Raw genomic sequence first — 15,644 nt, 5'->3', positions numbered from 1 at the left:
AAGACTATTTATCGAGGAGGGTTTTTCGAAAAATCAAATCGAATGTGTAGTTCATTCACTCTCGAGTACTAAATATCGATTCCAGGATTATGGTGAGTGGGAGGAGAGCATGGAAACTGGTTCATTTGTTTATCGATCCCGCAAGTCGTTCACTTCTGGTTCAAATTGGAAATCAATTTCTCCACCAAAATAAACTACCTATAGTCCCATTCAATTTCTAAAAAAACGTTGTGACTGAGGCTGAGCGGAAGCTGAGGCGTTAAATCCAAAAAATATACAGATATTCGAACTCAGCGACCTCGAATTAATAAAATCGACATGTCACACCGTGTTTTCATAATTTACAAAGTGGGGGAGGGGGGCTTGGGGAGGAAGGATGGGGGAGGGGACCGCTGGAAAAAATGTTTGAAATCAGCGCCACAACGAGATCTCACATATCGTGCAGTTGGCCTCGATCAAACTCAAAAACCAGAAAAGAACGATATTTATCTTGGTCAAAACTCAAATAAATAAAAGTGACCTGAACCGGAAAAAAAAAACAAAAACAAATTGAACCCGCTTAAATCTTAAATCGAATCCTAACCCGAAATTCGAGCCCAATACCAAAACTAGGACTGTAAACCCGAAATAATTTTTGATTTGGTTTTGGTTTTGAGTCGATATTTGAAAAAAAGATGAAATCCATTTTACTGAAAGGGTTCGGTTTAGATTCATTTTGAGTTGTAATTTGAATCAGATTTCAAGAAGATTCAGTTCTGGGTCTGTTTTGGACCTACAGTCCAAATTTAAAACCAGGACCCCCCTCCCTACCACATTCTTGGTGAAATTCGAACCAATCAAACCAGACCAAAGCTGCATTAAATTGAACCATCTTGTCTAGAACTCACACCTGAAACAGAACTGGAATCAGAAGCAGAACCTAAAACCAAATCCGAACCCAAACCAGAGCCAAACCTTGAGCCCAACTCAAAGCCTGAATCCAACCCTGAACTGAACTCAGTACCATTGGCAGGGGAGGGGCAAGTGGGGCAATTTGCCCCATCTCGCGTTAAAACAAATGTATTTTATTTATGTACTTTATTTTTGGAGGAGAAATTTCAATTACCATTTTTGAAAATAATAAAGAAAACTTCATTTTTGGAAATAATGAGGAAAACTTTATTTTTGAAGAAGAATAAAAAATGAAAACTTCATTTCTGAACAAAAAATGAAAACTTTATTTTTGACAGGAAAAATATGAAAACTTCATTTTTGGAAAACACAAAACCATCATTTTTGAAAAAAAAACTTAATTTTTGAATGAAAAAATATAAAAATTGCATTTCTGACAAAACAAATAATATAAAAACTTCATTTTAGAAGGAAAAAATATGAAAACTTCATTTTTGAACAAAAAGTGAAAACTTCATTTTTGAACAGAAAATGAAAACTTCATTTTTGAAAAAGAAAAAATGAAGTTTTCATTTTTGAAGAAGAAAAAAAATGAAAACTTCATCTTTGAACAAAAATTGAAAACTTTAACTTTGAAGAAGAAAAATTGAAAAATTCATTTTTGAAGAAAAAAACTTTGCTCTTGAAGGAAAAAAATATAAAAACTTCATTTTTGACAGAAAAAATATGAAAACTTCATTTTCGAACAGAAAATAAAAACGTTATCTTCGAAGAAGAAAAATTGAAAAATTCATTTTTGAAGAAAAAACTTCGCTCTTGAAGGAAAAAATATAAAAACTTCATTTTTGACAGAAAAAATATAAAAACTTTATTTTTAACAAAAAAAAATATGAAAACTTCATTTTTGAAGAAAAAATAAAAACTTTATTTCTAAAGAAAAAAACAAAAACTTCATTTTTGTAAAACACGAAACCATCATTTTTGAAAAAAAACTTAATTTTTGAAAGAAAAAATATAAAAATTGCATTTTTGACAAAACAAATATAAAAACTTCATTTTTGAACAAAAAATGAAAACTTCATTTTTGAACAGAAAAATAAAACTTCATTTTTGAAAAAGAAAAAATGAAGTTTTCATTTTTGAAGAAGAAAAAAAAATGAAAACTTCATCTTTGAACAAAAAATGAAAACTTCAACTTTGAAGCAGAAAAATTGAAAAATTCATTTTTGAAGAAAAAACTTCGCTCTTGAAGGAAAAAATATAAAAACTTCATTTTTGACAGAAAAAATATGAAAACTTCATTTTTGAACAGAAAATGAAAACGTTATCTTTGAAGAAAAAAAAAAACAAAAACTTCATTTTTGAAAGAAAAAATATAATGACTGCATTTTTGGCAGACCAAATATGAAAACTTCATTGTTGAATGAAAAAATATGAAAACTTCATTTTTGAAGAAAAAAAAATAAAAACATTATTTTAGGAAAGAAAATGTTAATTTCATTTTAAAAATAAAAAGGAAACCTTTATTTCGTTTTCAAAGAAACAAAAATGAAAACTTTGTTTTTGGACAGAATTTTTAGGGGAAAAAATATAAATCATTATCTATTACAAAAAAAATTGCAACCTTCATAGTCGACGAAAAAAACCAAAAACATGATTTTTCAAGAGAGAAAAATGAAAACTTCATTCAAGAAATGAATAATGCAATCTTCACTGTCGAAAAAAAAATTGATTTTTAAGATAGGAAAAAGAAAACTTCATTTAATTTTTGGAAAGAATAAACTGACCTAGGTACATTTTAGAGGGGGAAAAATATGAAAACTTCGTTTTTGATGATGAAAAAAATAAAAACTTGGAAAATGGCAAAAAACCATTTCACATTTTGCTTTTAAAAAAAGTCTCCTGTAAAAAACGTTCTCAAAAAAAAAAAACAAGAGAAGCTCTTTCTAAAAATTAATTTTTGCGAAACAAAATCTGCTCCTGAAATACTTTTAATTTTTGAAAAACACTTTTGATTTCAGAAAACGTCTCCAATAAATCTTTTTTTTTATTGTTTTGAGAAAACGAAATTATGATTTTTTGGAGGGGGGAGGGAACATTCACACAAAGGAAAACTTGTAGAAACATTCTATTATGCAAGAAAATCATTTCAGACCGCATCTTGAAGAAAAAAACATACTACAGGAGGAAGCAGGTGTAAAGAATTTTCAGCAAACCCTCATCTTCTTCCCACCCTACATTATCTAAACCTGATACTCTTTGAGAAGCCTGAACCGAACTAAACCAAACCAAAATTGAATCAAATCAAACAGAACTGAACTGAAACGAACTCATCTCAAAACTCTAATATATTTTCCAATACTTAATACTTTGGTATTTAATCTGACGATTGCCAAGCCCATCTGGCTTGGAAAAGGCTCGAAGGGGGGGGGGGGGGTTCCCACAGGGATCAGATTGAAAAAGTTGAGCTTATTTCCTCCCCCCCCCCAGGGTATGTTGTTCAAATTTTCACCTCGATACTTTTCACATTTCAAATTCCCAATTTTCTTTCTCTGAAACCTCGCAAACATGTGTGACCTTCAGTTCATCTATAGTCTCAGAATATGATCCTTTCAAAGTTCAGAGCCTAATGAATCATTACGTACCGTACAAATCAAGAATAAAAAAGACAATTTAAAATGACAACAAACAACATTATAATTTAAGCTTCACCTATTAAAAGGTAAAATCACAACGCATTAGAAAAACATCGATCAAGGTTAAACATACCAGTATAAAAGTAAACGCGAATAAATGAAACAAAAAAGGGGATCCTTAAATACATAAAAAAAGTAACATACTTTTGTAAAAGTTACATGAGCTATATCGTAAGTTTACGAGAAATGCGAACAAAGATTTTGTCATAACACAGAACAATAATTTACTTTTTTTTTTCATTCTAGAAAATTATAAAAATACAAACAAACACTTCGAAATTTGAGTACATTCATAGTCAGACTAATTAAAGATCTAAAAACAATAGAAAAAGGGTAGGTAAGCTCGTATAGTCAGATCCACAGAATTTCGACACAGAAAATATAGAGTGGGTAAGTACAGTGAAGGAGGGGCAGTAAGTACTAAGTACAGTACACTATGTGATGATTTGAGGGGAAAAGACGAATGGGCAGGGGGATGGGGAGGGGGAAGAAAAATCACGAGTATATTAAAAAAAAAATAAGAGAGACTAGCATCATTTCGATGAGGTAAGATTAAGACACGTCGTAGTACTAGTTTCGGTTTTATGATAATTACGAACATGTTTCAACAGATTGGATCGTACTTTACATCGATACGGGCAATGCGGGCAAATACAACTCGGTTCCTTTCCGCACTCGTTTTGTAAATGACTTTTCAACGAGCTGCGCCACTTGTAGGTACGTCCGCATTTTGGGCACGCGTGTCTGAAGCACTCAGAAAGCCTTTTACTCGATCCGGTCAACGGGAACAGTAGAGCTGAAACAAACGCAAAATAATCCGATAGGTTTCACGCCGAAATTTTCCATTATTAAAATATAGCTTTTCCAACATAGGCGGTGGGGGGAGGGGGGTTTGGGGGCAGCAGGGTGAACACGACAGACATGCATGACCACGTGTCTACACTACGGGTTAATTATTGTAATTTTAGTTCCCAATTTAATAAGTGAAACAAAAATATAAAAAAAAATCGCTGTACCTGGGTTAGACATTATATCTCCAAATAAAAATGAAAAAATTATAACAAAATCTTTAATTTCACATCCAAGCTTGGTTAAATTTATACATGGAATTTGAAAATTGATTATGAAAATTCCCACAATTAGGTAAAGAAAAAAAATTATTAAATTACGCAATTATGACCATAATATATTTCAAGCCGATGATTTCGTTACAAAATTTTCCAATTTTTTTTCGCGCTTCGTCCGCATATTAGCTCGCAATTCGTCGATATAATTTTTTCCACTAAGGTTTCGTAACTCGAGAGTTCTCGAATCGCAGAAATGATATTGCCAAAGCTATGGAAAATAATAACTGGAATAAAGCATTTTTTTTTTGTAAATTCGAGTAAGTACTTACTTAGTTATTCGATTCTTTTTTTTTATTTTTCGCGTAACGAACACAACATAATGAATCACCGTAGTAAGTATATTAAACAAAACACACACACACACAGATGTCACATGCTTTGAAAAAATAAAAATGAAAAATTATAAAACCACAAATAATATCCCAGTTCACTTCGTACATATGTATCAAAATTATAAAAATAATGAACAAATATGAGAGAGTTAGATAAAAATTTAATCGTAATTCAAGATAATATGAGTGATATACGATCCTTAGGAGTAATTCGTAACTTGTGAAATCGTGATGGAAAAATTATAGGATTTTATCTCATACATATAAGCTTATGAGTTGGTATCTTCAACTTCAAATATGTATTTCAATCAAGTAAAATAATTTTTTCATAACAAAGATTTGTTGCTAACTCGAGAAATTGGCTGGGTTGAAAAATACAACGCGACGTTGCCAATATTCGACTTTTTAGGGAACAATGCGGTGTTGCCGATGTTTACTTTTTCAAAGAGCCGAATTTCGTTTCCAATTTTCATTTTTTTTTTTTACACACTCGCTTATTGCACAGTTTGTTCCGCTGTGATATATTCACAATTCAATGTTGATTCATATATTGTGAATCGAATTCTTGTTCGAATTGTAATTGATAAGAGGGAGGGGGTAATAGGGGGGCAGGGGGTAGGGAAAAACATCACTCAAGTTTTCAAAAAATATCTATAAAAGTAGGTACGTAGGTATGTTTGTTTGTATCATCAGCATAAAAACACTCCTTTAGTGACCGAGTAATGCGTTGCGGCGTTGCCAATATTCTGTTCCTTATGCAAATATACATAAACAATGTACAACCCCTTTTCCCACAAATAATAAGTTTTCAAAAGTTTGATACAGAGTTTTAAAATGATTGGGAATTTAAAAAAGGGACTTGAAAATGAAGATATTGAAAATTGAAAAAAGAAAATCAATCATATAAAACCCTCAGGGGAAAAGATTACATCTGATGAGGTCTGAACAAATCAATTTCAATCACCAAATAGCAAATTAAATTGAGGAATTCTTAGATTCCGACCTGATATGATTCGATCACACAGCTCTGATCGAAACCAAACTTATTTGATCAGATCATATCAATTCAAAATCACTGATCAGATCAAATCGAAACTTCGATCAGATCAGATCAGGTCAACGGGATAAAGTCAAAAGAAATGTCAGAATATGAGTGAACCTGACTTCGATCACACAATTCTCAGGTTTAATCAGATTAGATTAAAAACAAATCAAATCAGAACTCTGATCAAATTTGATCTGATCAACTACATACAGGAAATTACTGAATTTTTAGTAATCCTGATTTAGGTTGCACAGTTCTGATCAGAACTCAGATCAAATCAGATCAAAATCAGAACTTCAGATCAATTCCGGTCAAAACACTGATTTAATCAGATCAAATCCGGTGCACCTGAATAAAGCCAAAGGAAACGTCCGAATTTGAATAAACATTATTTCAATCACACAGTCCTGATCATTATCCAATGACACCTCTGATGAAATCTGATCAGATCAATCGGATTGAATCAGATCAAAATCAAAACACTGATCAGATCAAATCAAATCAGAACTTTAATCAGCTCGAATGGAAACTCTGATTCAATCAGATCAGATATCAGATCAGGTCAACTGGAAATAGCCAAAGAAAATGTCAGAATTTTAGTGAAACTTGATTTCGATCACACAGTTCTGTTCAAATTCAGATCAACTGGATACAGGAAATTCCAGAATTTCAGTAATCCTGATTCTAATTGCTCAGTTCTGATCAAAGATCAAATAAAAAACTCGAATCAAATCGAAATAAATCAAAACTCTGATCAAATCTGATCAATATCTAATCAAACCTCTGATTAAATCAGATAAGATCAATCGGATTGAATCAGATCAAAATCCAAACACTGATCAGATCAAATCAAATCAGAACTCTAATATCAGATGAAAACTCTGATTAAATCAGATCACATCAGGTCAACTGGATATAGCCAAAGGAAATATCAGAATTTTAGTGAACCTGATTTCAATCAACTCAGTTCTGCTCAAAATATGAGCTAATTTGATCAAATCAGATGAAAAATTCTTTAAAATGAATCAAAACTTTGATGAGATTGGATCAAATCAAAATCAAAACTCTGATCAAATTTGATTTGGTCAGAACAGATCAGATCAACAGGATACAGGAAATTCCAGAATTTCAGTAATCCTGATTTTAATTGCAGTTCTGATCAAATTTGAACAGATTTGATCAGATCAGATGAAAAAACTCTGACCAAATCAGATCAAAATAAATCAAAACTCTGATCAAATTTGATCTAGTCAGAACAGATCAGATCAACTGGATTCAAGAAATGTCAGAATTTTAGTAATCCTGATTTTGATTGCACAATTTTGATCAGAACTCAGATTGAGTCACCTGATCAGATCAATTTAAAACTCTGATTGAATCAGGCCACATCACGTTAACTGGATACAGCCAAAGGAAATGTCAGAATTTTAGTGAACGAACCTGATTTTGATCACACAGTTTTGATCAAATATGAACAAATTGGATCAGATGAGATGAAAAACTTTTTAAAATGAATCAAAATTTTGATAAGATCAGAGCATTATCAAAATCAAAACTCTGATCAAATTTTTCTGGTCAGAACAGATCAGATCAGAATTTCAGAATTTCAGCGATCCTAATTCTGCTTGCACAGCTCTTGTCAAATCCGAACAGATTTGATCAGATCAGATAAAAAACTCTGATCAAATCAGATCAAAATAAATCAAAACTCTGATCAGATTGGATCAAAATCAAAACTCTGATCAAAAATTTGATCTAGTCAGAACAGATCAGATTAGCTGGATTCAAGAAACGTCAGAATTTTAGTAAGCTCAATCCTGATTTTGATCGCACAATTTTGATCAGAACTCAGATTCAGTCACCTAATCAGATCAGTTTGAAACTCTGATTGAATCAGGTCAGATCAGGTCAACTGGATAAAGCCCAAGGAAATGTCCAAATTTGTGTAGACATTATTTCGATCACATGATTCTGATCAAATCCAAACAGATTTGATCGGATCATATAAAAACTCCAATTAAATCAGATCTGATCGCACCAAAATCAAAACTCTGATCAGTATCAGAACAAAAGTTTGCACACTTGCACAGTCTTCAGATCAACTGGATACAGAGGATGTTAGAATTTGAGTAAACCTGATTGTAATAAGATATCACACAGACCTAATCAGATCTGAACAGATGTACTCTGATCAAATTGGATTGATGGAATGTCTGAAATCATTTTCAGCTGATCCCATAAAAAAGTTGTCTTTTGACCGAAGTTTTGAGTACCTAATTCGCTAAAGGATTCTTTTCAAAAGATCTTCAATTCTAAACAGTAAACTCAATCAAGAAAACAATAATGCATTGTCCCAAGGGTAAAATGCAACGTTGCCACATTTCATTTTTATATGGGCTTTATCGAGGCATTTGAAACATGGTACCTAGACTACTTTTCTCCTCCCTACCCTAAAAAGCATTGCTTTTTCCAAAATTTTTTGCATCACTTCTGTGGTTTCAGAAGTGTTAGAAAAGCCCTCACACCATAAATTAGGAACTAAAAATAGTTGAACTCTAAAAAGAAGAAAATACATACGAGAAAACATGACTCGTTCACTTTAGTACCAATTATTGGAAATTTGAACAAAATTTGCTATTTTTGGACTGGATACCCAAATTTGAGGGCCTTTCATTACCTCCCCTCCCCCCTTTGCTCTTCCACCAGGTCATCTTACACAACCCCCAACACCCCAACATTCCCACACCCTGCAAAACATTACGTCGCAACTAAAAATAATATTTTTATTAACATAATACATTATAATATTGAAAGTAATGAAAATTAAACATAAATTTGATTTAAGTACAAAAAAAAAATGTATAAAAATTCAAATTCTAAACAATAATTACATTTAGGTTAATTTAAAATCTTACGTAAATAATATTAAGTGCTGTTTAAAGAGAAAAAAAAATTGTTTAAATGTTAAGTATACATGGTTAGGTAATTTTCAAGCGAAACAAAAATACATTTTTGATCAATTTCATCTCGTATAAAAAAAAAAAAAGAAAAAAGAAAAGAAAAAAAGGTACACTGATAACAATCCAGAAAATTCTAACAATAAAACAACAAATTTGAGTAAAAATTTCGCACAACGAACCGTTCGTTGTTCGTACAGGTAAGAAAGAAAGAAAGAGAAAAAACAAGCAGAAATAAAAAACAAAACTACATAAAAAATAGAAAGAAAAACTCTAACATTACAACAAAAATATTACATTACATCCAAGTGACACGACCTAAACACTGGGTAAAAAGTATGAAATTTTTTTTTCATAGTAACAAATTATCACTTCAAATCGTTCATCTTGCTACAGCCTTAGGTTTTCATGCAACTACTAAAAAAAGTTCATCATTCACTGCGAGAATACAAAATACAAACAAAACTCGAGAAAGATTTCGTAAAATATATAAATACGAGGTTATTTATAATGTATTACGAAAACACAACGAAACAAGAAAAAAATGGCACAATATATGACTAATAGCATTTTGAAGTTTTTTTCACTTTAAATTAACCGCAATTACTATCATATTACAATAAGAAAGTATACAAAAATTACATACGAAAAAAAGAAAAAAATTCGTAATATTTTGATATATTTTTACTCGCAACCTTATTTTTTCCCCCAAATTGCTAACAAATTTTACAGCAATTTGATAAACACGAGAATACTAATTCATGATGTGGTAACAAGGTGTTTGAAAAATTTTGATTTCAATTGCGTATTTTTAAAAAATTTTTTGAGGTGATTAGGTAAACAAAATAGACATAAAATAATATTAAAAGCACTTAGCACCAATCGCGATATTAAAAATCAAAATTTTTGATTATTTTGTACAAGTTTTTTTTTTTTTGATTGTTAATGTTGCGCGTTTAATCGAAATTACAGCTATTCCCCTTCAGTAGGGAATTTTAATCTTTTATTTCTTCCTTACACACAAAAAAAATAAATAAATAAAAATTACACTATATACAAAATTACAAAATAGAGGTTAAAAAAATACGAGAAAAAAAAGAATAACCTCGTTAAAATATATATATAATACGTATAAAAGAAAAAAAAAACCATTATGTAAAAAAAAGAGTAAGAAAATAAATAAATAAATATCTATATTACAAACACGAAAAAATATGGCAGTTTTACTTTGATTAAAAATTCATTCGTTTTAGTATTTTGATATCGAAATTACTTACAAGAAATAATAGATAAATTAACAGGCACTTTATTCTACATCACATTAAATGTTACGTCATATAGAAAGAGAAAAAAAGAAACGAAATAAAAACAAAGAAAGTTGAAAAAAATCGACAACTAACAACACTATAAAGGAAAAAAATAATTCTACAAAAAAATATATAAGGCACTATTTTGAGCCAATCGGCCTTGAGTAATTTTGTACATGAAGAAAGGGGGCAATACGTGATGAATTACATAAGAAAAGTGATGTTTCTCGAGAAAGAAAATAGCATCGAAAGTAAATAGAAAAAAAATATTATGATATGAAATGCATCGTTATATTATGTGACGAATCCTGCCAATGAAAATATTCGGCGATGGAAGGCAGTAAGAATGATTACAATGCTACGAGGAACTAAAGAAAAAATACAACACGAAAAGATCAACCTGTGAAACAAAACGCTAAATCTCATTCAGGGCAAGGGTTTTTTTTCGGTCATCAATCAAGATGAAGATAAATAAAGATAACACAGGCTAAAATGGTTCAACTATAATACTGATAGTGATAATGTTCCGTCAATACCTTCAACAGAACAAAGATTTTTTATCACGCGATTTTGAAATTGTCTCATCAAGAGATATATGAATAGAATAAGAATGGAAATTCATCAAAGTCAATTAGCCTCGATAGGAAACAAAGAAGATAAAAAAGAACCCCCGCAGAATACCTACAACTATTTTGATAAAAAATGGTCGAAGAAAAATCAGCATCTTGCTCGAATCTTTTCGTATCGATGAATTATTCGAAATTTGCAGACATGATGAGAATTTATGAAAACCACCGGTAGAACGAAATCCGTAATAAATTATTAAAAATATCCTTAAATTATAATTATAATACCGAAAATTTTCGATGAAAGTTACAGCGATGAATATTGTACGATAATGATTTCCATAAAACGGAATTTTACGATGAGTTTGACAATATAAAAGGTCAATTGAGTAAAAAGGAGAAGAGGTTTGATAAAAATGAGAATAATCGTTTGATTCAAACCATTAGTGTAACATGAGTTGAGGAGATGAAACAGAAGCAAGACAAGATCAATAAAAAGTTTCAAAAAGCTGGAGTATAAAATTCAAAATTGAAAAAATTGGGGATTTTATGCCTTAGACAACCTAGCAAAACTTCAACTATCTGACAACCCCCCCCCCCTGCATGATGACTTTGTGACGATCTTATTAAATCAGCAAAAAAAACTTAGGATTCTATTTCTCGAGAAATTCGTCATCTGATTCATGCCTCTGATAATCACAATTTGAGGATCTTATTTCCAAAACAATCTTTTTGAGATTTCGATGAATGCTTTCCTCAGGAATTGAATCCTGATTTTTTTTCTCTGAATTACCTAATCAGTGATGAAATCCTCAAATTTTAGATAGATGATGTCTCTGATGATCACAATAAAAATGTGAAGATCTCATTTCCAAAACAATCTTGCTGAGATTTGAGGATTTCATCGCTTATTTGACAATTCAGGGTGGAAAAAAAATCAGGATTCATTTCCTGAGGAAATTCAGTACAACATTCATCATCTGATTCATGTCTCTGATGATCACAATAAAAACCTGAAGATCTTCCTGAACAATTTTGCTAAGATTTTGATAAATAGTTTTCTGAGTTTCCTGAGGTATTCAATCCGGACTTCTTTTTGTTGAATGAGCTAATCAGGAATAAAATCCTCATATTATAGGTATATGGTGTCTCTGATGATCAGAAAAAAATTGGATGATCTCATTTTCAAAACAATCTTGCTGAAATTTGAGGATTAATTACCTATTAGGCAATTCAGCAAAAAGAAACCCGGGTTCGATTCCTGAGGAAATTCAGAAAAAATTCATCATCTGATTCATGTTTCTGACGATTGTCATGGAAATTTAAAAATCCGATTATCTTATTCCCAAAAATTATTAATCAACCAAAAATCTGAAAATTTTATTGCTCATTAGGCAATTTAGCAAAAAAAAATAATCAGGATTCAAATTCCTGAGGAAACTCAGAAAAACGATGTTTCTGATCATTTCATTTCCAAAACCATCTACCTAAAATTTCAAAATTTGGTTGCTTACTAGACAATTCAGCAAAAAAAAAAATCAGGATTCAATTACTCAGGAAACTCAGAAAAACATTCATCATATGAATCATGTTCCTGATGATCACCATGAAAATTGGATCTGATTTAAATTCCTGATGATCATTGTAAAAATTTCCAAATTCAATTCCTCAGACAATCCAGCAAAATATCAATCATCAGATTCATGGTCCTGATGGCCACCATAAAAATTCAAAGATCTTATTCCTGAGGCACCACAACGAAACACTGAAAACCTGATTCATGTGCATGATGATTATCATGATTATTCATCAGGCAACTCTAATAACACATCAATCATCTCAATAATAAGCCTGATGATCTCTCACACATCAGACAACTCAGTAAAAACAACTCAGGATTTAGTTCCTCACACAATCCAGCAAAGTATCAATCATCAGATTGAAGTTCCTGATGATTACTATACTTAAACTCTGAAGACCTTATCTCTCAGGAAATTCAGAAAAACATTAGGTGAGTGATTCCTGTCTCAGAATTCCTGATACTCATCAGAAAATTTCATCAAGGAAGATGACATCAAATAAGGCATCTTGTCAGGACACAGTTAAAAAAAGAAAAGAAAATAAGTAGAAAAAAAAACATAGTCATCACATAAACCTTTCGAAAAACCATTTCGAACTTTCAGATCAAAATCAAGAAAATTGTAAAATCTACAATCTTTCGCCTACAAGGCCCAATAAAATGATGGAAAACCTCCATGGAATAAAAAAAAAACCATGATCAAGTCAAAAAAAAAATTGAAAGGAAATACCTATCCCTGAGCTCATTTAAAAACCAATTATACGTTTTCGGGCGAGGTTTTGATAATTATTATTTTAAATGCCAAATTATCCGCAACAAAATGACCTAAAAATATACTCCGTAAAGAAAAAAAAAAAAGGATTCGTCACAAAAAAAAAGTCACATAAAGAAAAATGGAAAACTCCAAAATTAGTTACAAAATAAAAAAGAAAGTATTTGGTTCGCAATAACAGGCAGTAGGTATAATAGAGTTGCATGCAACAACTATGTAATAATAAAATATAAACGAAAATTAATGTAAAAATGACACATGCATTCTAAAATCATGGCAGCTTTAACGAATGATTAAGTACAATTTAAAAAACAAAAAAATCTCCCACACGATGATCATTTTTTTCTCAATCACGTCTATAAGCTCGCGTAAAAAACAAACATTTCGTTGCATACAACAACAAAAAAGGTCAATGAAAAAAAAAATAGAAAAAAAAACAATGAATAGGGAGGTGATGCATGCGTTGCCAAAAACAAAAAACCACAAACTTGAACAAACCAATCACTTACTCAAACAGCAACGTTAACAATAAGACATTTGAAAAAAAAATGTCTACGTACAAATGACAAAAACAGAAGAAAAATTTGAGAACGATACATTACTTCAAAAAAAAAAAAAAAATTTAAAAATTCTCAACAATACCATCGATTATCATATGGTAGCGTTGTTATTATTATTACTATTATTTATACTGTTATTATTGATCATACACGATTCGACCATTGTTAATTTTTCGCGATGCATACGTTCGATATGTCGAGCCACGTGCATTTTCTGTTTAGCTCGGTAATTACAGTACGGGCACTGGAATTGGGGCTCTTTACCACATTCCCACTTTTGATGATTACGTAACGAGCTTTTCAACTTGTAATGGCGACCGCAATCCGGACACTCGACACCTTTCGGATAATCCATACTGGTTGGCGAGCCTCCTCCAACAGAGAAGCCAGCCTGATTACCTCCTCCGCCGCCACTTTGTATCGGCGATATACCGGGATATTGCATTGACCACGATTCCCAATTACTCAGGTAATGCAATTTCCATTTACCTAAAATTAACAGAAAAAAACAAAAAACAAAAAAATCACCGCTCGTGTTTCACTCTTATTCATGGGGGGAGTGTAGGTATTTTAACAATCTATAGACAAATTTTCCGTTTTCACAAAAACCAATTCGCACCAATCCCCTTCACTATGAGGGAGTTTTTATTGGCGGTAAATGAAATTTCATTTTAAAAAATTTCCTATACTTTTTTTTTCTTTGATTCTTTTTTTGGTTTTATTTTGGTGAGTCATGCACAAAACGCAGCAGAGGTTAAGAGAAAGGATCGTCATCTTTCGGTAAGAAAAATGCTAACATTCTAAAGAAAAAAGATTCGAAAGAAGTATGTTAACATTAATTGGAAAAAAAAACAGTCGTTTGTCAGAGAGCAAAAAGACAAGCACAGTACTTGTTAAATATATAGTGAGAAGAAGCTTAACTGTCACCAAAACAATATATATAAAGTTATACAATACACGTTCCAAAATTTTCAAACAGTAGAAAATCCCCCATCCCTACAATCCTACCTATACTGAGACCTTAATTCAATGTCAAATTATCATAGCACATTTACCTCTTCGATAGATAAACCGATACTCATTTATCGAACAAATAATATTTCACGATAATATAATGATAAATCAGAATTAAAACTATAAAAGACCAAAAAATCATGTTCCTCGAATCAAAATCTTGAAAAGGGTTCATTTTTATAGCACTGAATTGAAAACCGACTCGAATTTTTCACAAAGATTCTCTCTAATACAGAGTTAAATGAAAACTACACCTAGATTTGCATTATGTGACATATGTTCACATCCTCATCCAAACTACGATAACTTTGTGTACTTAGAGTAATCACACGAGGTGATAATTTTGATAAAATTAAAACATTAAATCTCATCTTTGTAAATATTTTTCATAATGCCCAAAGATTTGGTGAAGGAATAATACAATTTTTCAATCGTGTATATACACTTTTAAAATTATTCATATTTTTTTGACGTTAAAGGAGACGTTATTTTTAAAAGAAATTATGTAATATTATGTACGCATATCAATATTAGGTAATAAAGTACTTGCACAAGAAAATGGTTAAATTCACGCTTCGTTTTAGTTTGTTAAAATCCATCACCAAGCAAAAATAGTTATGCTTTAATAATACATTTATATATAAAGAAAGAAAACATGCTTTAAACATTTCCACAACAAAATTTCATATGTAAATATAATCATTTTTTAAAATAAAATCAACTTCGGATGCGGAACGCTTAATAATCTGAAAAACTTTCATTTGTCAATAAAACAGAAAAAAAATTAATTATAAATAT

At 30.9% G+C, this 15,644-nt stretch overlaps 1 protein-coding gene across 5 annotated transcripts in view; it reads right to left on the bottom strand.

Annotated features, from left to right (window-relative positions):
* LOC135834309 (longitudinals lacking protein, isoforms A/B/D/L-like) overlaps positions 1–15,644 on the bottom strand; it is a 58,750-nt gene that overhangs the window by 14,438 nt on the left and 28,668 nt on the right. Inside the window, exon 4 of one of the 5 annotated variants that reach the window (XM_065348161.1) lies at positions 3,564–4,383. The exons of 3 other annotated variants lie outside the window; for them this stretch is intronic. In XM_065348161.1, coding sequence (XP_065204233.1) covers positions 4,121–4,383 — 263 coding nt within the window. In that variant the 3' untranslated portion in view covers positions 3,564–4,120. Of the gene's footprint in view, positions 1–3,563; positions 4,384–8,860; positions 14,322–15,644 lie in introns of those variants that run through there. One more of the 5 variants, XM_065348158.1, reaches the window with a different exon arrangement.

The sequence above is a fragment of the Planococcus citri genome, chromosome 2 (assembly GCF_950023065.1).
Source record: "Planococcus citri chromosome 2, ihPlaCitr1.1, whole genome shotgun sequence".
NCBI classification, from domain to species: Eukaryota; Metazoa; Arthropoda; class Insecta; order Hemiptera; family Pseudococcidae; genus Planococcus; species Planococcus citri.
Note: the sequence above shows the minus strand (reverse complement) of the source record. Positions and strands in the feature narration are given on the sequence as shown.